The sequence below is a fragment of the Rattus rattus genome, chromosome 11, assembly GCF_011064425.1.
Source record: "Rattus rattus isolate New Zealand chromosome 11, Rrattus_CSIRO_v1, whole genome shotgun sequence".
Classification (NCBI taxonomy): Eukaryota; Metazoa; Chordata; class Mammalia; order Rodentia; family Muridae; genus Rattus; species Rattus rattus.
In genome coordinates this window covers 5,072,565-5,100,395 of record NC_046164.1, presented here as the reverse complement: position 1 = coordinate 5,100,395, position 27,831 = coordinate 5,072,565, and the positions used below count along the sequence as shown (strand labels likewise).

At 46.2% G+C, this 27,831-nt stretch overlaps 1 protein-coding gene across 1 annotated transcript; it reads left to right on the top strand.

The window, feature by feature from the left end:
• Positions 1 to 1,816: 1,816 nt before the first annotated feature.
• On the top strand, positions 1,817 to 27,598 carry Ppef2 (protein phosphatase with EF-hand domain 2). The gene is made up of 16 exons (XM_032916766.1): positions 1,817 to 1,871; positions 4,000 to 4,127; positions 4,240 to 4,297; positions 5,282 to 5,457; positions 6,690 to 6,804; positions 7,664 to 7,710; positions 8,948 to 9,114; positions 9,628 to 9,664; positions 9,746 to 9,895; positions 14,605 to 14,994; positions 17,412 to 17,597; positions 19,419 to 19,561; positions 22,394 to 22,500; positions 23,828 to 23,991; positions 25,533 to 25,620; positions 27,012 to 27,598. Exons 1-16 carry the CDS (start codon positions 1,817 to 1,819, stop codon positions 27,263 to 27,265), a joined length of 2,265 nt encoding a protein of 754 aa, XP_032772657.1. The 3' UTR covers positions 27,266 to 27,598.
• The last annotated feature ends 233 nt before the right edge of the window (positions 27,599 to 27,831 follow it).

Here is a 27,831-nt window from a genome sequence, read left to right as displayed (position 1 = left end):
CAATTACTCCTCATTCTGGAGCAGGGCTGTTTATTGATCTTTATTGGCTTTTTTAATAGAGTAACTTATTTAAGATCATCCTCTTCCAGCATCCTTTGGAGTTTACTCATTCATAGGCAATAACTTGCTGGAGCACAAGAGAGAATTTAATCGATTATAATCCTGGAGCATCAGTGATCAGTATCTGTCTTGTTGGTTCATGCTTCAGTGACATGGTATGATGCCTTGAAAGTAAAAGTTAAACTCCCCAGGGGGACAAAGAGGACCGATTGAGAGGGGAGAGGACTGCAGAGACTGCTCAGTGTGCAGTGTGTACTTGTGGGAGAGTGCCCTTATGCTGCATACTGCTGTGCTCAAAAAATAAACACAGGGAAATCTAGCCAACCCCACAGTGTTTCCTGGAGACAGATCTGGAGTCCTGTAGCTTGTATAAAAATGCATATGGTTCAAGTCTATTCAGTTAGTATGTATTGAGTCCCTGCCTTGGGCCAAGCATTGGTATTAAACCCTAGGGATGAGTTCTTACACAGTCTAGCTCTGAAGGAGCCCAGTGTGATGGTAGAGAGGTAAAATATCAAACGAAAGTGCAGGCTGGGGTTTTGCTTCATGCAAACATGAAGAATGCATGCATACACACAAACACACATACATGTGAGTGCATGTGTACTTGCTCTCTGTGTCTGTCTGTCTGTCTCTTTCTCTCTCACACACACATGCACACGCACATGCATGCAAACATGAAGAATGCATGCATACACACATGCACCACACATGTACACACATGCACACACATGTGCACACACATGAACACACACATGCACACACTGGCATTTGAAAGACAGGGAGAAACAAGCTCAAGAGAGCCCAGAGAGGTGGGAACAAGCACAAGATGGGCCAGCATCTGAGACCCCAAGGTACAGAACTATAATTCAGGTGGGACCTGCAAAGACAGTAGCTTTGTCGTTCTGGCAAGGTACTGACTGAAAAGGTAAAATTACTGGAGGCATCAGCATGAAATATTTGGGTCAATAATGAGGATGAAAACTGTATTTCTGGGAGCACTCAAAATCAGACGTGGTTGGCACAGATCTGTAATCCCGGCTATTTCAGAGACTGACACAAGTTTGAGGCCAGCCTGGGGTAGTTAGCATTTTGAAAATGATCATGAAAAGAGGTTGAAGATGCAGCTCAGTTGGCAGAGCGCCAGACTAGCATGCACAAGGCCCCGAGTTTGATGCCAGCACCCCATAAACAGGCATCAGTGGTGCATGCCTATCTGCCAGCACTCAGCAGAGACAGGGCGGTGAGAGCTTCAAGGTTATCCTCAGTTACACAGTGAGTTTGAGGTTAGCCTGAATTCATGCGACTCTCTCTCAAAACAAAGTAAAAAGGACCCGTGGATGTGGTTCAGCAGTAGAGCACTTGTCTAATATATCCCAGGCCTCAATTTTAATCCCAGTGCCATAAAACAAATAGTATCTAAGAAGAGACCATGCCATCTGCTCTTGTGAGAAGTCTGCAGTGGTTTGATAGCAGCTTAAGGATGGCGGAGATTATGAAAAGCAGCTTTGAAGCCACAAAAGGCTATGTTTCTAGTCCACTCAGAGGAACAAACAGTGGAGCATCAATTCCGGAGGAAGAAGGCACAACAGGCCATGGGAATTCTCAGGGGATAAACAGAGAGGAGGGGGGTGAGCTCATGGGGCTCCACCTGAACTTCCCGCTGACAAAACCCCTTCCTTTTGTCAGCAAACCCCTCCCTTCTCTCGGATCCGGATCCACTGTCTGTCCCGCAGGAGCTCTCTGTCTCTCAACCATGGGAAGCAGCTCGTCCACCCAGCACCACTTTGCGTTTCAGAATGCGGAGAAAGGTATGCGGCTTTTCTGCTTCAGAGCTGCTTTGGTACCCAAAACCCTTGCTGTGTAGGGCGGAAGCCCTTAGGATGGAAGTAGAAAGCCATTCATTTGCTCTCAAGCGGCCTCTTAGAACTGGGCTGCTCCTTGGCGGTGGCTACCACATCGCTCAGCACACGGTCTGAGCTGATGGAGTTAAGATGGTCCCAGCAGTCGTTCTTGTCTCCGGGTTTATCCAGTCTGCACACAAGCGGATAAAATGATGTTGGACAAAGAGAAAAGTGAAAAATGCTGTGTAGAGGGTTCATCGTGTGCCGGGGTCAGCAGGGAGGAAGAACTAACGCCGGCTCATGGAGCTGAGTGGTATAGACCAGCGGTTCTTGGCCTTCTTTAATGCCTCATAGTGTGGCGACCCACAACCATAACATTATTTCGTTGCTACTTCCTAGCTTTAGTTTTGCTACTGTATGGATTGTAATGTAAATATCTGTGTTTTCTGATGGCCCTAGGCTATGCCCGTGAATGGGTCTTTTGACCCTCAGAGGGATTGGGGCTCATAGGTCTGAAGAGAAGGAGGTGGAGAATTGAAGGAGTGGAACTGTGGAGACTGGCTGAAGCCAAGCCTTACAGGATTTTGTTTAGTTTGGGGTCCCCCCCTTTTTTAAAGACTTACTTATTTACTGTATCTGCATGGGTACAGAAGAGGGCATCGGATCCCAGTGTGGATGACTGTGAGCTACCCTGTGGTTGCTGAGACTTGAACTCAGCAAGCTGTGTTTGAGCAGCCAGTGCTCTTAACCACTGAGCAGTCTCCCCAGCCCCCTCCAATGGGGTCTTTTAAAGCAGAGACTCGATGTGGATCTCTGGCTACCAGCAGCTTGCTACGGACTGAGCTGTTCTCAAACCTGACACACCTCTCTTACCTCTGCCTCTCAGGTGCTGGTACTGTGGGCATGCACCACTACATCCAGCCTCCTGTAGGATTCTAAACTTTATTCCAAAGACATGAAAGGATGAAAGAATTCAAAATAAGGAATTCTATAGCAATATTTTTATCTCTTCAGAACACCCTTCTGTCTTGCATAGATGTGACCAAATTTCTTACAGGACAAATTTATTAGTATTACTATTATTGTTATTGTTATTATTACCATTAGTATTGACAGGGTCTCATCATATGGCCCTGGCTGTCCTGGAACTCACTATGTAGATTAGGCTGTCCTCGAACTCAGAGAGATCTGTTTACCTTTGCCTTCCAAGTACTGGGATTAACACAGCCCTTAATGTAATTTTTTTTTTTTTTTTGGTTTTTTTTCTCGGAGCTGGGGACCGAACCCAGGGCCTTGCACTTCCTAGGCAAGCGCTCTACCACTGAGCTAAATCCCCAACCCAACGTAATTCTTAAAATGAGAATGTTGTCTACAGTAGGGTTCATTCCTCTTGCATGTGATGAAACAGCATGGCCAAAGAATACTGGAAGGCAGGGGTTGTTCAGCTTACACTTCCATATCACAGTCATCATCAAAGGAAGTCAGGACAGGAACTCAAGCAGGGCAGGAACCCGGAGGCAGGAACTGATGCAGAAGTCATGAAGGAACACAGCTTACTGGCTTGCCCCTCATGGCTGGCTCAGCCTGCTCTTATAGAAGCCAGAACCAGCCCAGGAATGACCCCACCCACAGTGGGCTGGGCCCTTACTATTAATTACTAATTAAGAAACACCCCTACAGGCTTGTCTACAGCTAGATCTTTATAGAGGCATTTTCTCAATTGAGACTCCTTTCTCTCTGATGACTCTAGCTTGTGTCGAGTTGACATAAAACTAGCCAGGACATTAACGTATACAAGATTGGGGTGCAGAAAACACTCATCACTTGTTGTGTGACATAAGGAGAGTACCTGTTCTCCACTGAGTCTAATTCCTTGTCCAGATGAAGAATCTGAAGTAGAAGCGGATTTGTTGAAGCCACATAGTTTGGTAGGACAGTTCAGAGGTACCCAATCTCTTGGTATTCATTTTATTGCACATTGTGGAAATGTCACACACACACACACACACACACACACACACACACACACACACACACACACGCCCCTCGTGCTTCCAGCCCTACCTCACAGGCTTATATCTTCATCTGTTCTCAGCCTTCAAGGCAGCAGCCCTGATCCAGAGATGGTACCGGCGCTACGTGGCCCGCCTGGAGATGAGGCGGCGATGTACGTGGAACATCTTCCAGTCTATAGAGTATGCTGGACAGCAAGATCAGGTCAAGGTATGTGGTGATGACCACAGGGAGGGGGAACTGCCTGCCGGCCCTGGCAGATTGCCTGGGGTTTGGAGGTGCAGCGGATGAGGCCACTCCTGGATTCTCTTTCCTTCCACAGCTCCATGAATTCTTCAGCTACCTTGTGGACCACTTCACTCCCAGCAGCCACCACGAGAGTGAGTATGAGTTGCGATGCTATGCCGTCCTAGCTTAATACTACAGTGTCGGCGTGGCAGGTTTACTGAGGGAGTGTAACTGGGAATCTGCGGAGAGTTTAAGATTGAGTGGCAAGGCTGGCACATGAATGGCTGAGTAAACTTTTAGCCTGGGCTCTCCTGTAAACGGCCCTGGAGACAAAGAGTTCACACGCAAGGAATTGGTTTACTAAGAAACACTGAAGGTAGAAGGAAGTGGAGAGAAATGAAAGGGGTGGAGAGATATGAGGAAAATAGGATAATAGATTGCTAGCCAGCAACTCCGGAGGCCTGAGAAATAATGGGAGGGTGGTTGACTCCGTAGCCTTTCTGGTTCTGCTACCCATGATCCTCTGCGGTCCAGGAGGGCCCTTTAAAGCCTGGCGGCTGGAGGAGGCTGCAGTGCTGGAGATGGTCCGAGCCTCTGCTGTGCCCACTGAACAAGATGAATGGCCTAGAATCCTTTCCTCGTTGGTTTTTCCCTGCTCTTCCTCTGCCTTAACAGGCCTCTGCATTTCGGAACTTCTTCTGACCGATCTTTTGATTTTTTAAAAAAAAAATATTTATTTTAAATCACGTGTAAAAGTGTGTATGTACATGTGGATGCCCGTGTCTGAGGAGACCAGGAGAGGGCATCAGATCCCCTGGAGCTGGAGTTAGAGGACATTGTGAGATGCCAGATGTGGGCGCTAGGAATCAAACTCAATCTTCTGGAAAAGCAGCAAGCACTCCTAACAGCAGAGACATTATCTCTCCATCTCCTGTTTCTGGTGATTTTTTTTTTAAAGTAAATGTAGACCAACTCATGATTGTACAGACACAAACATAACCTTCCTCCTGCGCCCCCTACTCATCGGAGCAAATCCTGGGTTGGAGCCAGTGTCTGACTGGCAGAGTCCCACAGCATTAAGGTCCCTCAAGTCTGTTCCTAAGCTGGCCTGCCTTTGTCCTGTGTGTCTGAACTAGGAGATTTCCTGAACCGCATGTTCACTGAGGAGAGATTCGCCCAGGATGTGGAGACAGAGGAGGGCGGCGATTTTGAATCCATAGAGGTGCCGGACAGCTACACGGGGCCACGCCTCTCCTTCCCCCTTCTTCCTGACCATGCCACTGCCCTGGTGGAAGCTTTCAGGCTGAGACAAGTAAGCTTAAGTGGGAACGTGGGTTCCTACCAACTTGTATTTATGAGGAAAGGCAAACCAAACAGCCCGGAAATGTAGCCAGTCTCCCATGGTGCAGCAGCCAGCTTCTAGGAGCGTAACCTTTGTAGTTTTGTTCGTTCAACCTGCAGGCAGCTCATGAAGAAGGCTGGGAGGCTCGCACCGATCTGGGCACGGAGGATTCAGCTGCCCTCGTGCAGCTGACATGTTAGTGGCGTAGGAAGTAATAAACTAAAAGGGTCAGTAGCGCAGAAAGTGGGAGAGCTACAGAAGAGAGGGCAGGAGAGGAGGCAGTCTTACCGAGTCTTGGAAGGAGATGTCTGAGCAAAGGTCAGGATGCTGAGAGATACATCTGAGTTATCTGGGAACAGAGTGTTCGAGATAGAAAAGCGAGTGCAAAGGCACTGAGGCACGAACTCCGTGGACTGTCCAGGAACCTCAGAAAGGCCGCTGTGATTAGCAAGGAAGAATGCAGGGGATAAGTAAGAGGTGCTGGGGCAGAAACACGGGGATGAGACTCTGGCTTGCTCTTTAAAATCGTCACTGTGCTCAGACCCTACTGGTGCACACCTTTAATCTCAGTGTTTGAGAGGCAGAGGCAGGCAGCTCTCTCCGAGTTCAAGGTTAGCTGAGTCTAGATAGTGAGTCCTAGGACAGTCAGGGGTTAATAATGAGAACCTGTCTGGATGAATAATAAAATTATAGTGCTTGCTGAGTTGAGACCCGGGGCGAGGGTGCAAGAGAATCAAGGAAACCTGTCAGTAGACAATGGTCCAAGCAAAACACTGTCTTGGCTTGAAACGCCCCAATGGCCAGTGCAGGGCTGGTGAGAAGTCGTTCTGTTCTGTGAGGTACATAGATCATGGTCCTTCCACTCTCTGACAACGTGAAAGCAGTGTGGGGGTTGGGATGCTGTTTCTCAGTAATCTCAGCAGGATTAGTCCACACCATCAATGTATGCGCAGAAATTCATATATTGCTACTATTGCCATCATGCACTGCTTCCTAAGGGCAAAGAAAAATTTATAGACTAGACAGGAAAGAGGAGGTGTAGCTCAAAGAGGAGGGAAGAAAGTCAAAGTGAGAATAGAGTTGCATGAAGAGGGTCTACAGTATACTGGGTTCCCTTTGGGGTCTGGAATGACTGGATGTTTGTCAGCAGAAGTGGGGCCACCCGTGTTATTTTATTGCGCCCCACCCCTTCCTCCCAGTAGCAGCTCCATGCTCGCTACGTCTTGAATCTTTTGTATGAGACCAGACGACACCTGGCCCAGCTGCCCAACATCAACCGAGTCTCTACCTGCTACAGCGAGGAGGTCACAGTGTGTGGTGAGTGCTGGTGGGAGCCACCTTCCCTGGGTAGACACAAACCGGAAAACCCTGCCTCAGGCGGGGTCAGGAGAAGGAGCTGAGCCTGAGGAAGACATGTTGGTCACATTGTCTCCCTTTCAGCAAACTGTTTCCGTATTTGTCACATTTATTTAAAGGAGACATGACTCAGAGAAGCAAGTTCATATTCCACATTGAGAACAGAATTACCACAACAGTCAACAACAACACGAAGAAACCCCAACCCTTTGACATTTCATTTCTTGGGACCTAAGCACATTTCAAGGCTTACAGAGTTTTTATTTCTATCCACACACATACCTGTCACGTAGAGAACCATAGTGGCCAACCTTCTCCGTTTGCTCAGTGGACAGAAGCACACTCCCCAGCTTTGGGAGATGCCAGGAAGGGGTATGAACTGGTCCAGCCGATGTGCCTTGTTCACCCGGCCAGCATCTGAAACTTAGAAGTCATCGTTTCCACTCCTGAAAAGGAGAATTCTTGTTAGATTTTGTAACTTCTTTTGAACAGTCTCCCAACACTGGTGGACAAGTGAGTGATAACTTCTCACTTAAGAGAGGTGAACTCCCCAGCTCCGTCCCATTATTGTCCTGTATTATACTGCCTGGCCTTTGTTTGCTGAAGTAACAATGTAGCTAACTGACTGTTTGGGATCATCATAAACACAAAACAGTGTTTTCTGCTTTTCAGTACTAACTACATCTAAGGGAGGTGAGATAAAAGTGATTCTCTGTAAACTAGTAACTGCTGCTTTCTAACCTTGTTCCATTCTTCCAGGCACAGAATTCTTCTTGTTAAAGTATGGGTCAGTATGAACTAATCTCCTTTTCTCTGTTAGGAGATCTGCATGGCCAGTTGGATGACTTAATATTTATATTTTATAAGGTATGAAATCCAATTTGTTACTCTGCTCTTGCTCTGAGGCTTAATTTAAAAGTTCAGATATAAGATATACCCTCCATTACACAAATTTCTAACCGTTGGTAGAACTTACAAAAAAGATTTATTTTTATCTTATATTTTTGTTTTGTTTTCCTGCATGTATTTTTGTATGCCACATGCACGCAGTGCATGGAAGCCAGAAGAGGGCGCGGGATCCCCTAGAACTAGAGTTAACAGATGGTTATGAGCCTCCATGTGGGTGTTGGGAATCAAACCTGTGTCGGCTGCGAGAGAGCAGCCAGTGCTTTTAACGGCTGAGCCATCACTCCAGCCCCAGTTGCTTGGGTTTCTATACCTGTGTCTCCACAACAGCACATGATCTAGAATCAGCTCTGCTTTCTATCCTGGTTTATTTTTGTAAAGTTTAGGCAAATCCGAAGGTTAGTGTGATAAGCAGTAGGAACCATTATTTAGTGATTGATTTTCTATGTTTTTCAAATAAAGAAGATTATCATGGAGGCATCCAAACTTCGTTTTTTATATCCGTATTAGCTTTAAGCAGAACACATAACAAAGTATGTATACAATATTTTAATAGTGTGTATACTGTATTTCCAAATTTATATATATATATAAACTCCTTTTATGTGTATACTGTATTTCCAAATTCATATATATATATATATATATATATATATATATATTCTCCTTTTAAAAAAGTTTTTTTTAAAAAAAAAAAAAAACACAATAAGGTCGCATGTAGAGAAGAGTGGCCTCCTTCTAACTCACTGTTAGCCAGACTGGCTTTGAACTCCTAAGCCTTCCTGCTTCCATCTTCCAAGGGCTGGGTTTACGGATGTGTGCTATCAGGCTCAGCCTGGTCTTACCTTATCAAATCCCCATGTGGCAGTCGTTATGACTATTATTGTTATTGTCATTACGAACCTGGAACTTAAAAGTGGCTTCCATGCCACAAGCCCAGCACCCTTTGGTTCACACCACATGGCTGTATGCATCAACTGCCGATTTGATGAGCATCTCCTAACTTGAGCATCTTCGGGAAGGACGTACAGGACAATGGAATGCATTTTCCCTTTTTGCTGCTATTTCCTGTGTAGAGGAAGCCACAGGTCACAGGATTGGCTATGACTCCGACTTTGCAGTCAGGTGTCTCCTGCTTTTAACCTAATGTTCTCTCCCCTCCCCCACTGCCTCTTTGTGGACTCTCATCGGTCGGAAGAACGGTCTACCGTCACCAGAGAGAGCATACGTGTTCAACGGTGACTTCGTGGATCGAGGCAAGGACTCTGTAGAGGTCCTGATGGTTCTGTTTGCCTTCATGTTGGTGTACCCCAAAGAGTTTCATCTTAACAGAGGAAACCATGAGGACCATCTAGTGAACTTACGGTATAAGCCCAGACACGCAGGATGCTGAGTGCTTCCTCTAGTGTCCCTTGCTTTAGTTGTCTTTTAAACACAGTTTTCCTAGAGCTAGGGTAGCTCAGTGGCAGAGTACATGTCTAGCATACACAAGGGCCTGGCTGGGTTCAAGTATAAGTAAAAAAATAAGTTTTCTAATTTCTGAAAGAACACACAGTATATAATACTTTTAAAGATTTGTTTTGAATTCCATGCTATTTTACTATTGTAATAAGAACATTTTTACTTATTAATATTTTTAACTTGTAAACAATAAGGATTTGCACAAAGTAGCAATTCCAGGTAAACAGAAAGGATAGAATTTGAATGTCTCCTCACTTCTTTACCCAGAAATGAAATTGTAAACTTCTTGATTCTTTCTATCTCTTTCCTGCATATTCTAAGGGCACAAAGCTAGAATAAGCATTTTTATGAAATGTGACCGCTCCGTGACCTCTGTCACTAAACGCATCTTCCTGTGTGCTTTGCCTCTGTGTCCAGATACGGCTTCACCAAGGAAGTGATGCATAAATACAAGGTGAGCCCCTTCCAAAATCCGGCGCTCCCTCCCATCAGACAGTTCAGTGAAGCTGAGTATCTTGTCGGTATCGTTTTTTAGATACATGGGAAGAAAATCCTAAGGACACTTCAAGACGTCTTCTGCTGGCTTCCGCTGGCCACTCTGGTTGATGAGAAAGTCCTTGTTCTTCATGGCGGGGTCTCAGACAAGACGGACCTGGAACTTCTGGCTAAACTAGACAGGCACAAGGTACTGATTCATGAGCTAATACGAATCTCACCTTCTGTCTAGTTTCACTGTGAAATAGAAGTCACGGTGCACGCTGACTGGTGAGAATTCAGGGAAAGGACTGAGGTTTCCCAGCTGGCCTAAGGGAGCAAGTGTGCTGTAATCCATTAGCAATGTCTGCCATGGACACACAAGAGGCGGTGGGCTACTAATGCTGCATTTTTGCTATCCTTTATCTAGATAATTGTCATCACTGCGCCTTAGCACCATTTCCCAAAGAGCCCCTACTTCCCAAATAATTCACATGTGAATTGTCTTTATCTAAATTCAACCCTTGTGTGTTCTGCTTTCTTGCTATGTGCAAAGTCAATACTAAGGAAATGTGAAAATGATCCAGAGACTGTGTCTGTGTGCTGCTGGCAGAGGGGTTGGAGAGTGAGGCATGGAATGGAGTATAGCCCATGAACAATAACTTTCTATTGTCATTGGAAATAGAGACCTGGCAAACCGAGGCTTCCTTTTATATTAGACTCTTGACTTTTCACGGTAGCCCCATGCATCTCCCCTCCAACTGTCCCATGTGGCTACCTCTGCTAAAGCGTTCTCTATGGCTCTTTCCTGAAGCTTCAACGACACGGAACGTGTTACTATAAGCCAAACTGCCCCAGTGCTGAGTGACCCCGACGACTATGAATGCACCCGTCGGCAGTTTTAGAATCAGGACTGGCTTTGAGGCTTGCAGTTTTCAGTTACCAGGTGACATGGCAACTCAGTGCTGTGACATTATTGAGAGGATCGCCTAGGCTATCACCTCCAAGCCTCAATCTGTACTGCCAAGAAAGGGTGCTACTGTCTGTACCCAGGTTCTGCACACTAGGAGGAAGAGGAAAGGAATGGTATTCTTGTCCCTTCCAAACAATGCAGGACTCCATGAGTCTCCACTTTCGCCCGCCTCTTCAGACTGTGATTACATTTGAAGGGAGGCTGGAAACGAGGTGTATGTGTTTGGCCATCCTGTGAGAAAGAATTGGAAGGCAGACAGTGTTTGCCACAAACATATTCCAGTTGGAAGTGTTACCTGGGTTGGCAAAGCCTGGCCTGAGAAGTGAGACAGAAAAGGATAAAAATCCTGCTTCTGCGGCTCAGACAACCTAATATGGCTTTAGACTTAACTTGTACAGTGGGGATATGAATAAATTCTATTATCCGCATTGGGAAGATTAAATGTGAATATGTCAAATGTGTTACCCACGCCTTATGCAATTATGCTCACATTTGACACAGAGGTGCAAAGGGCTGTGTTTAACGCTCATGTCTTCCTGGTGTGAATGAGCTTCTATAGCAACATCACATTGTCGTAGGAACTTGGAATTCTCTGCCACCAGGCTCATGATCCAAGATGGCTGCTTGAGTTCCAGGCATCAGGACCACATTCCAGCCAATTAAAAAGGATAGAGGAAAGATACATTCTTTTCTTTTATGGACATCCGGTAGCACCGGATGTTTCTTTTCCCATCTAGTGGGCAAGAATTTGTTCAAATGGCTACAATTACCTGAAAGTTTGCAAACACAGTCTCTATCCCAAGGAGCATGCTCATTACTAAGGACTAGACACACACACACACACACACACACACACACACACACACACACACAGACAGAGAGAGAGAGAGAGAGAGAGACAGACAGACAGACAGACAGACAGACAGACAGACAGGGACAGAGAGTCAGAGAGACAGGAAGACAGGGATAGTTAGGGTGGCAACCCCGAGTTAGTTTATAATGCTGGCTTCCCAAATTTCTGTGCACACTCTTTCCGGGACACACAAAACCAAGCTCAGGGCACAGGGCTGCACTGGCTCACTCAGTGCTTACCCTGCCCCAGAGTCCAAGGTTTCCGTACTCAGGTTCCGCCTATCAGGGTTGGGTGTGGCTTCCTGTGATTTCAGTGGCCAGGGACAAGTTACACATCCCTGTATCCCTGTACTCAAACTCTACGCTCTCAGAGGAACAGGGTGAGGTTTTTGGCAGATGCTGGCGAGAGAGCTCCGTGCACTCACTGCCTCACTCTCTGTCTTTCACATTGGTTTTTTACTTGTTATGTTTTGTTTTTTAATTTAGGGGTGGTCTAGAACTCACTGTGTTGTCAAGGCTGGCCTTGAACTTGTGATCCTCACCATTGTGCTGGGATTACAAGTGGGTACCACCATGCCCAGCTTCAGCCTTAAAGTCACAGGTTCCCTTGTGGTATTTGCACATGTACTTAGGGGTGGTTGGTGTTTAATGACCTTTATGGGGTGTGGGTGCCTGCGTAGCCACTAGATGGCAGACATTGGATCCCTGGGAACTGGAATTACAGGTGGTTGGGAGCTGGCTGTTGTGAGTGCTGGGAACAGAACTCTGGGCTTATATGAGAGCAGCAAGTGCTGTTAATTCGTAGCTGATGCCTATTCAGCCTCCACAATTTTTTTTTTTCCAAAACAGAGTTTCTCTGCGTAGCCTTGGCTGGAACTCACTCTGTAGTCCAGGCCTCAAACTCAGAAACTCTGCCTCCCCAGTGCTAGGATTAAACGGTATGCCACTACCACCCAGCTCACACTTAATTTTTAAAGTAAGATTTTTTTCATTTTTAAAATCTGTTTGATTGTTTTGCCTGCGTGTGTGTATGTGCACCACGTGGTGCCTGCAGAGGTCGGATGAGGGCATCGGACTGGAATTCGAGTTTCAGATGATTATGAGCTGCCGTTTGGGTGCTGGGAATTGAACCCGGGTCCATTACAAGAGCAGCAAATGCTCTTAACCACGGATCCATCTCTCCAGCCCCTATACTTAATCCTAGTTGGCCCCCTCACCCATCTTTCTGCATCATCCTGCCCCCACCCACCCCTACTTATCATCGTGAGAGTGTAGGGCCCTAAAACCTAAAGCTAGTCCGTTTCCCTTGTTAAATCTGCATGTTGCCTGGCACCTGATTTTTTTTAAAGCTTGATGTTTCACAAACTTTGAGCTCAAACCTTCTGTTCAGCTGTGCTTCCATCTGGAGGTAAAGACAGCACGCTACAGGAGAGCCAATTACCTCATCGGGAGACCTGTATGTAGTTGTGAAAGCATAGAAGTGGGAGGGACTTTGGAGAGAGCACAAGGCACGGTTTCCTTTCGTGGATTAGGACGCGCTAACTTCCTAACATTTAGTTGGCAAAGCATTGTGGCGCTGGCCCAGCAGTTTGTATAAACCTTAGGGAAGAGCGCAAAGGAGGCAGAGCTCCAGTCAGACTAACTGAGACCACTGCGGGAAGGGAAGAGTCTTGGTATCTCTGTGCCTCAGACTCATTGGCTGTCTGTAAATGATGATGCTCTCTCATAGAGCTGGTGAGAAAGTAGGCTGACAAGTTGTGCACCATAGCACCTCGTCAGAAAGGCTCAGTTCGCCAGCATCCGAAGTCTCCTTAAGAATCAAAATTAGAGAATCAGAGCTAGGAGCGGGTGATGTAATCCTTAAAGCTAACTGAGAGGTGACAGGGGCGTCACTGGTGCGAGTCTTTAGTAAGGAAGGACTGGCTAGGAACCAGGTGATCTCAGTTTCTCTCTCCCAACTGCTAGGAAATGATCTAGTAGTGCCTGTCCCACTTCGGTACAGCCTCATGTCCCTACGCAGTGTGGACTCTTTCCAAGACACATTCACCTCGCTGGCCCTCTCTAAGACCTTTCTTTGTTTTTGTCCTAAGCCAGTCCACCCCTGAGTGGCTCTTCTTTGTACCTCACGGTTCCTGGCTCTGTTTGCGGGACGGGGAGGGGGCATTCTGTGCGCATGCCTAGTCTTGCAAAGATGGCCTCCTCAGCTTTCCTTGTAGCCTTCGGTCCCAAGCATGGCTGCTATCTTTGTGTTCATTGCCACGCAGTTCCGTGCTAGATTCCTGTCTTTCCCGAGAATAAAATGTTTGGTGTTTATTTTTCACCACGATGAGCCGGTGGGGTTCTAGCTGAAAAGGGCCCCGCTTCCTCTCTCCTGTCCCTCTGCAACAAGTCACGGGTATCAAGCATTTCCCGTTACCTGTCTGCTTTTTCCTATTCTACACACCCGCCTAGCAATCCATGCGATCCAGGACTTCCAGCAGATGGCGCCAAAACCCGCATAGAATAGGGTTTTTTGTTTCGTTTTTTCCTGTCAGAACCATGGTCTGCCTGACCATGTTTCATGCCCAGATCCCGACTTTGCATCGTTACTGTTCCACTTGTGGGTAATTTTAGGCAAAAGAGGGGATCTTTAAAAAAGGTAGGATAATGCTGCGACTGTCCATCAGAAAACCTAGGTTGCATAACTGATGCAGGACACTGTATATACAGCGTGGATGCGCGACACAGGAGTGACCCACGTAGCACACAATTTACCATTGGAGATACAAAATGTTATTATGAGTCTTGCAAAAATATGTTAAATGTAATTTAAACACGAAATACTACAAAAAAAGATATAAGCCCACCAGGTGCTTGTTTGAATGGGGTGGCGATGTGGAATTGCTATGCAAAGTTCTACGGGTTGCCATCGAGCTTCGCGCTTGTGTTAGCCCTAGAAAACTGCACAGAGCAGCATTGTCTGTGAACTCCAAGGTTTAGGACTGACCTGGATGCAGAGCTGTAGTCTAAAAAGACTAACCACTTCATTCTTGCAACTCTGTGCCGCGCGCGTGTCTGTCTGTTTATTTATTTGTTTGTTTGTTTGACATATTTAGATTGTTTCTACCATGCGGTGCAAAACAAGAAAGGAAAGTGAGAATCGGGAGGAGCAGAAGAGAAAAGATAACCAGACAAGCTCTGCACAGAAACCGATTCCGTGGTTTCTTCCTCAGAGCCGCTCTCTTCCCTCTTCGCCTTTTCACCTGGGCTCTGGGTTTAAGGCCTACAAAGCCTGCAGGTCCTGCAGCATCCCCTGTGGCTCGGCTGTCAGCAAGGAGCTGTCCCAGCAGGGGCAGGTGCGGCGCTCCGTGGACCTGGAGCTGGAACTGTGCCGGCAGCAAGCCGGCTTCCTGGGGATCAGAGAGAAGAGGGAGTCTTTGACCTTGACCGACTGTGATGCCGATGCAGGAGGGGTGCTGGAGCCCACACCTGAGGAGTGGAAGCAGGTGAGTGTGGCCGGGTGCTGCTTCTGAGATTTTTGCCTGCCATTGGGGAGCAAACAGATCAAAAGTCCTGTATAATGCAAGTGGTTTCCTGAGGCCCCGTTTTCTATCAGGAATTAGAAAACCTTAGAAGGACTTTAATTTTTGTCTAACAACTCATGCTAAAGTCTTGTAATGACGGAGAGGCTGCTGGAGATCGCTGCCCAAGAATGCCTGTTCCAGGACGTGGCGTCAGCTGAGGATGAGGTTAGACACCACACAGTGAATATTTTTTCCAGGCAGCAAGCTGGCTGCTCCAGCACAAGACCAAGAGAACCAGTCAGGAGCGTCTGTCCTCTGTTCAGAAAAATATGGGCTTCCCCAGATCTCTAGAACTGTCATTTACCAGACCCAGCTGCTGTTCGGTTAGGGTTTCTCCTGCTGCCGTGAAACACCAGGACCAAAATTAACGTGAGAGGAAAGGGAAAGGGTTTGTTTTGCCTACACTTCCACATCACAGTCTGTCACAGAAGGAATTCAGGGCAGGAACTCAAGCCGGGCAGGAACCTGGAGGCAGGAGCTGATGGGGAGGCCATGGGTGGGTGGGGGTGGGGCTGCTTACTGACCTGCTTTCAATGGAATAATCAGTCTGTTTCCTAAAGTTCCCCAGGAATACCTGTCCAGGGGAGGTGTCAGTCCCTGTGGGATGGGTCCACCCTTAGGGATTGTTAATCAAGACGGACTTGCCTAGAAACCAGTCCTATCGATCCATTTCCTCAACTGTGGTTCCCTCCTCTTAGAACTCTAGCTTGGGTCAGGTTGACATAAAAATACAGGTACATCTGGTAACCAGGTTGGAGACGATGTTGGTGGTTTGGGAGCAATTACAGATCTACAAAAACTTGATGGCGTTGTCCTTTGTCATCTATGAAAATGGCAGTTTTGTAAGGTTCATCCCATACAGAAAAGAATTCAGGCTGTTTTAAGAGCTAAAATGGGGAGAAGAAGCCACTGGCTGGATAAGGGAGGGTAAGACACACACGTCACATTCTCCCAGAGTTATTGATCTGGGCTTGAAGACCAACTTACACTTGAAGCTTAAAATGAAGGTCTCTTCTTTTTGCAACATGTGACCCACTAATGTGCAGATACTTATAGACCAAAATACATTCAGAAGGTATTCTATATCGTCAGCCCAAATCTGTAGTACCAGCACCTTCACTGTGTCAGTCAGTGATGCTCACCTTAGTTTGGACAAGAGGGTAGAGCCGGAACTTCTTCCTCTCAAGTTGGTCATGTTCAGTGTTTTACCACAGCACAAAAAAGCAAACTAAAGCGTATATATATATATATATATATATATATATATATATATATATATATATATATTTCCCACCATTACATTACCAGGTCTTTGAAGAATTGGGAAAATAAAAGCAATTAAGACATAGTTCCTTTATTTCTGTCTCTATTTTCTTCTCTCTCTCTCTCTCTCTCGATCAGAAGTCTAGCTAGGAATCAGGGATTGGATCACACAGAAGAAAAAATGGGAATAGCAATCTGAGGAGGGCAATTTGCATGCCCCGAGTAGGATAACGGTGGGCATAGGGGGGATCTGCCCCTCCCCTGCGTTCAAGGCCTTGAGCACACTCTGTGGGGCGTGTCTAGCAGAGAGGGCATCCTGAGTCTTTTCATTGAGATTTAAACTTACAAAGCCATGGGGATGTGAAGCAGAAACACTGGCCATTTTCAGGATCTCTGTCTTCATTTGGGCAGGCTCTGACTGAGGGTATCAGCCCTGGGCACGGCTGTTGCCTGAGCAACATGACCTCTGACCCATGTTGACCTTTCACTTAAAATTTACCAAGAGACCAGGTGTGTGCGTGCCAGCCAATAGGCGCATACACTCATTAGTGAAATAGAACACTTGTAAGCCACACGCCTGTGAGCCCCTTCCTTGGGAAGCAGAGGCAGGGGGATCAATTGTTCAGAGCCATTCTTAGCCTGGGCTACACAAGACCCTGGCTCAAAACAAACAAGAAATCTGGAGCACTTGGGAGGCTGAGGTAGGAGGGTCACTGTGAGTTCAAGGATAGCCTGGCTTGCTTGGAAAGACCCTGTCTCAAAACTAACAGAGAAACCACCCAAACAAAATTCTAAACAATAAAGGGATGTGTAAATCTTTTTAAATTCAGCCTTCAACATCCAAAATATAAACATGAGGGGCTAGAGAGGTGACATTTAAAAATGGTAATAAAAATCAATGAAACAAAACTTCAAAATACTTATGGGTCAAATATTGATTACGCAGAATTTTTTTTTTCACTTTGTCTTATCTTTCTCGTCCTCCTTCTTCTGCTTCCTCCTCCCCACCCCCTTCCTCCACCCTCCTGTTTCTCCTGGGAATGACGGAGTACACGTGTACCTCATCTTCTTCCTAGGTTGTAGATATTCTGTGGAGCGATCCCATGGCTCAGGAGGGCTGCAAGGCCAACAGTGTCCGAGGAGGAGGCTGTTACTTTGGGCCTGATGTGACAGAGCAGTTGATGGAGAAATACAAGCTACAATTCCTGATCCGATCACATGAGTGCAAACCTGAAGGCTATGAATTCTGCCACAACCGCAAGGTGGGGTGAGCCTCTGCAGCTGTCGGTATCTGTCACAGGAGCTGTTCCAAAGAGCTCCTGGGAGGTGCCTGGCATTTGCCCGAGGCAGCTAGGTACTTCATAAGTGCCTGTGCATGCATGCGTATGTGTGTGCATGCATGTACAGTGCCTACAGAGTCCAGAAGTGAGTGTCAGGTTCCTCAAAACTGGAGCCACAGGTGCTTTTGAATCCTAAGTGGATGCTAGTAACAGAGCCCAGGTCCTAAGAACAGGAAACACTTAACTGCTGAGCTGTCTCTCCGGCCCTCAGAGTAGGGTTTTCTATGCCTTTTGTACCTCAGAGATGCTCTGTGAGATTTTCTACTCTTTTTGTTTGTTTGTTTGTTTTGTTTTTGTTTTTGTTGTTGTTGTTGTTGTTGTTGTTTGGAGCTGGGGACTGAACCCAGGGCCTTGCACTTGCTAGGTAAGTGCTCTACCACTGAGCTAAATCCCCAACCCCGAGACTTTCTGCTCTTGATACACTGGGAGATGCTGCAGAAATCTTCCTTAAGATTTACAGTGAACACAGGACAGAAAATGTTCTCAGCTTTGCAATAGGGAAACACAAACTCAATCAAATGTTTCTTCTATTAATCGGCTGCAAACCCATTGTCCTCCCCCAGAAAGAGGATTCTGGGAACACAGAGTCCCACCCTTTGTCATGGAGTAAGTCAAACATTCCTACATTTGGAGATGCCCAGATACACGCAGATCCTGAGTATCTGCATGGACAGTGCAAACTCCAGTGCCTTGTAGGGATGTTTGAGGCAAATCATCACAAACCATGTAACTTAGAGAGGACAGACGTGGCTGGGGAAACGCTGGCTTCCTATATCCATCCATCAACAGGGTCTTATCTGTCCCTTGTTCTCGGGATTTTAGGAAGCAGTAGCTGCCATCAAATCTTGGTTTAAAAGGTCATAAAAAGCTTCATGTAGTGACACCTTTAAAACCAACACACAGGAGGCAGAGGCAGGCAAGTCTCTGTGAGTCCAAAGCCAGCCTGGTCTACATAGTGAGTTCCAGGATAGTCAGGGCTACGCAGAAACCCTGTCTCAAAGAAATAAAACAAAGGGTCCTAACAGTCAAAAGGAAAAGATTGGAAAGTCTGAGAGGACAGCTCTGTGGGAAAGCACTTGCCACATAAACATGGGACCTGAGTGCAGCTTCCCAGAACCCACATAAAAATCTGGGTTGGAGGCGGCCATCTGTAATCTCAGGGCTGAGGAGGTAGAGATAGGCTGACCCCTGGTGTTCACTGGCCAGCTGATCTAGATGAACTTGTGAGATCCTGACTCAGATAGAGAGAACTGTGTCAGCAAATATGGTGGACAACAACTGAAGAGGAAACCCAGTGGGAGGGGAGGGAGGGAGAAAGGGAGGGGATGGGAGAGAGAAGAGGGGGGGGGGGGGGGGGGAGGAGGGGGGGGGGGGGGAGGGGGAGGGGGGGGGAGGGGGAGGAGGGGGAGAGGAGGGGGGAGAGGGAGGGGGGAGGAAGAGAGGGAGGGAGAGGGGAAGGAGGGAGGGGAAAGATAAGAGGAGGGGATGGGGAAGAGGGGAGAGGGGGAGGGAGAGGGGAGGGGGAAGGGAGGGACAGGGGCAAGGAGGGAGGAAAGGGAGGAGGAGGGAGGGGAGGGGTAGAGGGGAGGAGAGGGAGAGGGAGGGGGAAGAGGAAGGGAGGGGGAGGGAGGCCCATCGATGAGTGTGAGAAGCAGCCCGATGTGGGCTTGGCCCACAGGGTTGAGTATGGAGATTCGTCAGTGTGCGTACATTCCACGCCGTGTCTCTTCTGCTTTGATTCAGGTGTTAACCATTTTTTCTGCCTCTAACTACTATGAAGTTGGCAGCAACAGGGGAGCCTACGTCAAACTGGGACCAGCCCTGACTCCACATATCGTGCAGTACCAAGCTAACAAGGCGACCCACAGGCTGACCATGAGGCAAAGGCAAGACTTTTCGATGAGTAGCTATCAGAGAACGAATGTCAGGACCTAGAGACATTAGATGTCGTTGTATTTATTCAAGTTCTACAGAGCCGTTCGGAACTTAGCTATATTGGTATTAAACTCTAGAATAGACGTTATGCGAGAGCCCTTGGTATTGGTCTTTTTGTTGTTTATTTGGTTGCTTCATTTCTTTTGAGACAGGGTCTCACTGTGTAGCCTTAACTGGCCTGGAACTTGCTGTGTAGACCAAGTTGGCCTTGCAGAGATCCACCTGCCTCTGCCTCCTGGATGCTAAGATTAAAGGTATGAGATTAAACTCAGCACTGGTCTCCATCTCTCTATCTCGATAGGATCGCCTGTCTCGCGCAGTCCAGGCTGGCCTCAACCTCACATATAGAGCTAAGGGTGACCTTCGCCCTCCTGTTCCTTCTGCCCCTGCCTCACAAGAGTTGAGAACATAGGCAGGCACTACCATACCTGTCTGATTCTGTTTGCAGTTATTATAATAAAATGCCTGATGCAAGGCATTTTTAAAGAAAATGAGCTTACTTAGCATAGAGTTTTGGAGGCTCGACATGTAAGCAGCCCCGTGGATCTGTCCTTTCGTGAGGTCCTAACTACAGAGGGCATCTCATCAGGGATAAGAGGAAAGATCACGTCTTTAGAAGGGAAGCAGATGAAGGAGGAGTACAGGTGCCATCTGTTTTCATAGCTCACAGAATTCAGTCAAGAGTCCTATGAAACCGCCTTGATCGCTTCTGCAGTGGTGGCAGGGGGTGGAGATTGAAGGTCATGACCTAAGAACAAGGTTCTTGGCTCCAACCTCTAAAACTCCCAAGTTCTCAACACACAAACCAGACACCCTGAGTTCTACCCCTGGAGTCTATGAGATCACAATGAATCGGCTCTTGGAAGTTCTTTTTTATCAACACACTCTTGCTAAGTCTCAGTCTCTCTCTCTCCCTCTCTCTCTCTCTCTCTTTCTCTCTTTCTCTCTGTCTGTCTCTGTCTCTCTCAGTCTCTCTGTCTCTGTCTCTCTCAGTCTCTCTGTCTCTGTCTCTGTCTCTCTCAGTCTCTCTGTCTCTGTCTCTGTCTCTCTGTCTCTCTCAGTCTCTCTGTCTCTGTCTCTCTCAGTCTCTCTGTCTCTGTCTCTCTCAGTCTCTCTGTCTCTGTCTCTCTCAGTCTCTCTGTCTCTGTCTCTCTGTCTCTGTCTCTGTCAGTCTCTCTGTCTCTGTCTCTGTCTCTGTCTCTGTCTCTCTGTCTCTGTCTCTGTCTCTCTCTCTCTCTGTGCATGCAGAGTTCCAGAGAAATTTATCCAATCCAAGATTGTCCAGGCATGGCTACCTGAGGTCCCTTCATAACTATCAATGACTACTCTTTGCAAGGACATAATTGAAATGACTCCCCTAACTGATTCTTTTTAGGGTCCTGTACTTCTGTTAGCTCACACAATTTTTAAAGGGCTTATGGAGCCTACATCTGGGTTTCTAGTTAAATAACTTAATGATAATGAATATTTTTTATCTTAAAAATCCCATATTTTGCTTTTGGTTTGCTAGAGTGTCTTATGTAATCCAGGCTACTCTTGAACTTGGTATGTAGCCAAGACTAACCTTAGTTTTATGATCTTCTGCCTCTATCTCCAGAGTGCTGGGATTATAGGCAAGTACCCCTACACCTGGCCTGCAATAAATATTTTTTATCAAACATGACAAAATGCTTTAAAAATACCTTTGTCAGTTGAAAAGACAGGTTAGCTGTTCATTATTTATAGATAAGGTATTACAAATTGAATACATTTGCTTTTTCTATCTTCTTTTTGTCTCTTGTCCCTTCAATTTATTGACTCTCTATTTTGGGCCAAGTGTTATGCCCAGAATCATGTGATTCATCCACTCAATAAAAATAAGAAAATTGGGCTGGGATTGTAGTTTGTAACTACAACACTTGCTTAGCACAGGCAAAGCTTGATCCCAGGACCCTCCTCCCCATCAAAAAATAACTTAAAGAAAACAAACGAGACTCTGCCATGACAAGGGCGTAGGAGACAGACCATGCAAGGAAGATACAGGAGGGAGAGACGGCTGAAATGTAGGTGCAAAGGGAAAGCAGCCCCAGGAGGGCTGTCCAGCAGGGTCCAGGGCAGCAAAGACAAAATATAGATTTATAGGTGTCAACTCAGGAATATTGGAGGGGAGTGTATTAGTCACATGGAGGTTCATTAGTGGTCCAGATACTGAGCTAGCTAAGGCCTATTAAAGTATAAAGGTTGAAAAAAACAAACAAACAAACAAACAAAAAACGGATTTAGTCATTTCTGTGTTTTATATAAATCTCATTTTCTGCTTATCATAATCATAAAGTGTGAGGAAAACGTGATTTTGTATGATAACAAACGGTTCACAGTAGATGCCAGGCTTTCTGCTAAGTACTCACTATGAATTTATTTATTTAATCTCCACATTTACTCTGTGAGGTTGATGGCCTTTTAAACTGGTTTTTTTTTTTTTTTTTTTTGGTTCTTTTTTTTGGAGCTGGGGACCGAACCCAGGGCCTTGCGCTTCCCAGGTAAGCGCTCTACCACTGAGCTAAATCCCCAGCCCCTTAAACTGGTTTTTGATGGAACAATTGAGGCACAGGCACAGCTTGTGTAGAGCACGTGACTACAGAGGTGAGCGCTCTTTAGCCGAGTCACTAGAAATGAGGTAGAACACTTCTCTCCAAAGTTGAGCTCTTGGGCGCTTGAGGTACTGAGAATGAGGAGGACCGTGCTAGAGCCCAGGAATTACCTTAGATTCAACTTTTCACAAACCCCTCTTCTTCCCCTTCCAGGATCAGCAGAGTGGAGGAGTCGGCCCTCAGAGCCCTGCGACAAAAATTATTTGCTCATTCCTCCGACCTGCTTGTTGAGTTTAGGAAGCGCGACCCGGATGAGAGCGGTGAGGACAAAGTAAACAGACCCAGAAGCCTCTGCGAGGCTTGAGCAGGAGCACGGGTTAGGGATGACAGGCAGCTCAACCCATGACTTCGAGTCTTCAGCATGTCGTTGTTTTTGTAATTTTTTAAACGCTAAGAGCATGTACTTGGTTAGATGCAGACGGTGAGGGCAATGGAATCATGGGAAGGGTCAGACCCACAACCAAGCAGGAGTAAGCGGAGAAACTCAGTGTCCGGCGCTGGCCCACTGTCACTGTTTGTTTCTGAGCTTATCAGCTCTATGTTCTACGGTCAATGCTAAACATGGTGTTTTTATTCAACTTGATGGAACTGCCATCCAAATTTTGATTAGCTGCAGCCATATACATATATATATATATACATATATATATACATATATACATATATATACATATATATGTGTGTGTGTGTGTTATTAATGATATCAGTGAATAATATATTCCAAGGAAAGTAGAACATTGATTCTTTCTTCAGTGCTGGGAATTGAACCCAGGACCTTGTGCATGCTAGGCAGGTGCTCTGTACTAAGTTACACCAGCACCTATCTTTTAAAACAACCACACACACATATACACATGCCTATACATACATATATATATATATATGCACACACACAAATGCATACATATATACATAAACTCATATATTCAAATATACACATGCATGCATACATATATACACATGGACACATACATGCATATACATATACACACTTATAGGTACACACAAACATAACATACATGTACACATATATACACATTCATACTACACACTTGTGCATGCACATACTTATATACACTCATACATACATACACTCATATATACACATACACACATATAACTATATATATACACACACTCATACATACATAACTATATACATACACATTCAACATACACATATGCATATACAAACACACACTTATATATACATATACATAAAAACAGGCACACACATACAATGTTTTATATTTACAAAATTCTTTATGTACCCAAATTTAATGAGTGAAAATTACATAAGTTTTAATTATAGGCAGACATAAAGTTTTATATCACATGTGACATACATACATTTATGCTTTGTTGTCTATCTGAAGCTCCAATTTAATTGGCCATCTTGCACGTCATTTGACGAGCCTAGCTTCCAGCCAACTCTGCCATGACCAACAAAAGTAATGGTAATGGTCATTAGCCCTGCTACCCACCAATAGTTCGAGGATGCAAAAATGTATGCCCTGCGTGCACAGCCGGACGAACAAGAAACCAGACTTCTAGGTGGTTGGTCACCAGGCCAGGTCTTTCCCGCAGGTGTAATCACCCTGAGTGACTGGGCGGTTGCCGTGGAGGCTGTGTTGCACCTGGGGCTGCCATGGCGGATGCTGAGGCCACAACTGGTGAACAGTTCAGCAGATAACGTGTTGGAGTACAAGTCCTGGCTGGACAGCTTGGCCAAAGAGCAGCTGAGCCGAGAGGTAAGGGTGTGGTGATGGTTGAGAGCCCACAGCAGCCTCTGAATCCTAGTAAGGGCTGTCGACATTCTGAAACAGCCATTTAGAGCCCCAAAGCCAGGGTGGGAAAATGGAAACAACTCTGTTGCATTCCTATGCATCTGACTGGGTGTTGAGGGGTTTATGTAGTTGCCTCTGCTAATCCTCATGAACAACCTGGAGGTAGGTGTTGTCCCGCTTTTAGACCTGAGAATGCTTTAGCCTAGGGTTATAGAATTTTTCAGTGACTCAGGCTTGGGCTAAGGGTGTACTTTGTGAGAAAGCCCATGGATCAACCTCCAGCAGCAAACAGAACCAAACCAAACCCAATTTGCTAGCTTTAAATCCCGCTTTGTTTCCCCAACAGCAGGATGTTGGGTCTGTTTTAAAACATGAGTGACAAATAGTTGCTGACGAGGCCAGTGAGGTGAGGCATCTCCTTAAGTACTCTGGGAAAACAGCTTTACTGCAACATTGTTGCAACATAATTCCCACATTATGTAATTCAGCCACTTGAAAGGACTCGACTCAGTGAGGCTTAGGACACGTTTATCCCTCAGTATCTAGTGTAAGGAGAGCACACACAAGTCTGGGGACGCTCAGATCCCATATGGAGAGCAGCATGGTCACGCACACCTCCCTGGAGACTTCCCTCTCAGGGTTACTTATAATACCTAACGCAATGCAAATACTACGGAATAACAGGGAAGGTCTGGCTATGTTCAATACTGGCACAATTTTACCCATGGCTAGACCACAGATGTTGTACCTAAGGATATGAAGGATTGGCTATATTTGCAAACATGTGCAACCATCCACCAAATTCTATTTTTGAATGGTTTTTGTTTGTTTGTTTTTTGGTTGGTTTGGTTGGTTTTGTTGTTGTTGTTTTGTTTTTGTTTTTGTTTTTTTTCCCACAAATGACATTCCTACTTCACTCTAGTGAGGTGGAAGAATAATAAAATAACTTCAGGCTCCTTCAATGTATAACTATCAGAGTTCATTATACATTGTTGCTTGCAACCCGACTGAGATCCTTGGGGGCGGGGGCGGGGGTAAGAAGGCTCCTAGTCAAGGACACAGACTCCAGGAGTCTGGCAAATGGCAAAAGCAGGGTAGATTTTTTTTTTTTTTTTAAAGGAATTAGGCAAACCTTTATACACCCCTCCCAGCATCTCATTGGCTCTCAAGTAGCTCGATGTGGCGCCGCCAGCTTTTTCTCATTGGCTCGCTCCTTCGCCTGATCCGGCAGCTCTAGGCAGGCATATTTTAGGTTGGCTTGAGGAGTAAGAGTCAGGGATGCGAGCACAGCATTGCGGCCGGGCCTGCTTGGCTGAGTTCTTCCTACAGTGTATTAATTATACATTAGTGGGGAAATGAGGGTTTTTTTTTCTTTCGGGTGGGCGAGTTCACTGACCCCAAGGACCAAGGCTCCGGGAAGTCGCCGTGGGGAAAGGGGTTAAAGTGAGAAAGAGGCACACGGGCAAAGGGGGGAGAAGCAGCTTTTTTTTTTTTTTTTCTTACAGAATATTCAGTCGAGTCTGCTGGAAAAGCTCTATCGAAACCGATCCAACTTGGAGACCATTTTTAGGATCATAGACAGCGACCATTCAGGTAAACTCACTCATTGCCCTGTCACGTTCCACGCACAGGAATTTTTTCTCCTCAGACCCTTTAGTTTTCTTCACAGTTCTCGCCTCTTGAGTTGCATGCAGCTGTTGAGTTGTCCCCAGCAGTGTCAGAAAAACTACTCTCTGTTTTGTTTTGAGACAGGGTTTCTCTGTGTAGCCCTAGCTGTCCTGGGACTCCCTCTGTAGACCAGACTGGCCTGGCACTCACAGAGATCTGCCTGCCTCTGCCTCCCGTGTGCTGGTATTTAAGGTGGGCACCATCACTGCCAGGCTTTCCTCTTTTAACATCAAATGGCCCGGTGGGATTAATAAATGTGTCTGGAGTCTTCCTGAGTTTTCTAGCCTGTCTGTAAACTCCCGGTCACAAGCAATCTTCTCACCTCACCCTCCTTAGTAGTTGGGTTTACTGCATGTACCACCCACCATTCCTGGCTTCATTGGGTGATCTTGGACCTTTGTCTTGAAGAGAAAATCAATTCAAGGCCCATGAGACAGCTCAGTGGGTAAAAGAAACAGATACCACACAGCCTGGCAATGCCGAGAGCCCACAGTGAAGGGGAGGGGAGGATTGACTCCTGGAAGTTGCCCACTGACCTCCACATGCTTCCTGGGCACATGTGAGGACATGAGCATGCATAAGGGTGTGCATATGTGTGAACAGAGACACGACTTATAAATAGAGTGATAAAAACCTTGGCTGAGGTGAGCTGAGGATAAAGCTATAAGAGACCCTGGCCCTGATCCAGCTACCAGAACTACAGAAAACCAAACTGAAAATGAACTTCAACCGACTGTCTGTGCATGACACAAGGGCTCTCGCCATATTATGACGTGGTTGCTTTTGAGGTGAGGTCTCCCTTCACCTCTCCAGGCTGGCGTCTAACCTCCTGGCCTCAATCGAACCTCAAACCTCTATCCCGAGAAGCCAGAACACGTGTGTCCAGTTTAAACACATGTAAGCAGTGTAAACATGCGTCTGTCTGGATGACTTGACATAAGACGACGCCCCCTACTGACACTTTGGACTGCATCTTGCATTTTGAGGAGTTCGCTTTGTATATTGTGTGGGGTTAAGCAGTATCCCTGGCTTTCATCTTCTAGATGCTCCCAGAATCCCATTCTTGTGTTCATTACAGCTGTGAAGTATGTCCCCGGCACTGTCAAATGTTCCTCTCTCCCAGGGAGCACAGTTGCTCCCAGGTAAAGAGCACTGGTGGCTCGTGCTTCTCTGTTGTCCCCTCAGGAGTTTCTATGTCACCAGGAGCCTTGGGGTCTGTGTCCGATTACTAGATGAGGGACAGGTATCCCGTAAGCAAGTCAGACTATGTTAGCCTGAAAACTTAGATGAGCCACTGACTTCTCCCCTCTATTAAGGATTCATCTCCCTGGACGAGTTCAGACAGACTTGGAAGCTCTTCAGCTCTCATATGAACATCGACATCACAGATGACGGCATCTGTGACCTTGCCAGAAGCATCGACTTCAACAAGGACGGCCACATCGACATCAATGAGTTCCTGGAGGCCTTCCGCCTCGTGGAGCAGTCCTGCTCAGAGGGCCAGGCCTTTGCTTGCCCACAGTCCACAGACACGGGGGAGAGCGGTCATAGCAGTCCAGGCCCATGCTGAGGATAGCCTGGTCTATTACTCAAAGTGCCAACAGGCGATGCCAAGCTCATAACTCCACATGGACTTGGGGACTTCATGCTAAGAATTTGCCAGCATCAAGAATCACCTGTGTGTACGCCAGTGTGTGTGTGTGTGTGTGTGTGTGTGTGTGTGTGTGTGTGTGTGTGTGTGTGAATAGTGGTCCCAACCTCATTTCAGAAGTCAGGTTTAGGAATGTTTAAACTCTCAAATCTACTCTAGTTGTCACTGATATTTTAACACCCTCAGGTTTTTATTTCTTATATTTTATTTATTGTTTTAAAATGTCACCAGTAAAAGAAAGTTTTTTTAAGGGTTGGGAATTTAGCTCAGTGGTAGAGCGCTTGCCTAGCAAGCGCAAGGCCCTGGGTTCGGTCCCCAGCTCCAAAAAAAAGAAAAAAAAAGTTTTTTTTAATTATATATAATCCTATGACCCAAATATACCTTTTTCATTATGTACTCCTCCTTCTTATATATTTAGAGTTTTCTTTTTAAAATAAATTTACATTTAATTGTACATACTTTCACACGCTGCTGTATAATTTTCA

Coding starts and splice junctions, on each gene's coding strand:
- Ppef2 (XM_032916766.1), top strand. CDS start 1,817: ATGGGAAGCAGCTCGTCCACCCAGCACCACTTTGCGTTTCAGAATGCG. Junction 9,896..14,604: donor CTAAACTAGACAGGCACAAG/GTACTGATTCAT, acceptor TGACATATTTAG/ATTGTTTCTACCATGCGGTG. Junction 25,621..27,011: donor CATAGACAGCGACCATTCAG/GTAAACTCACTC, acceptor CCCTCTATTAAG/GATTCATCTCCCTGGACGAG.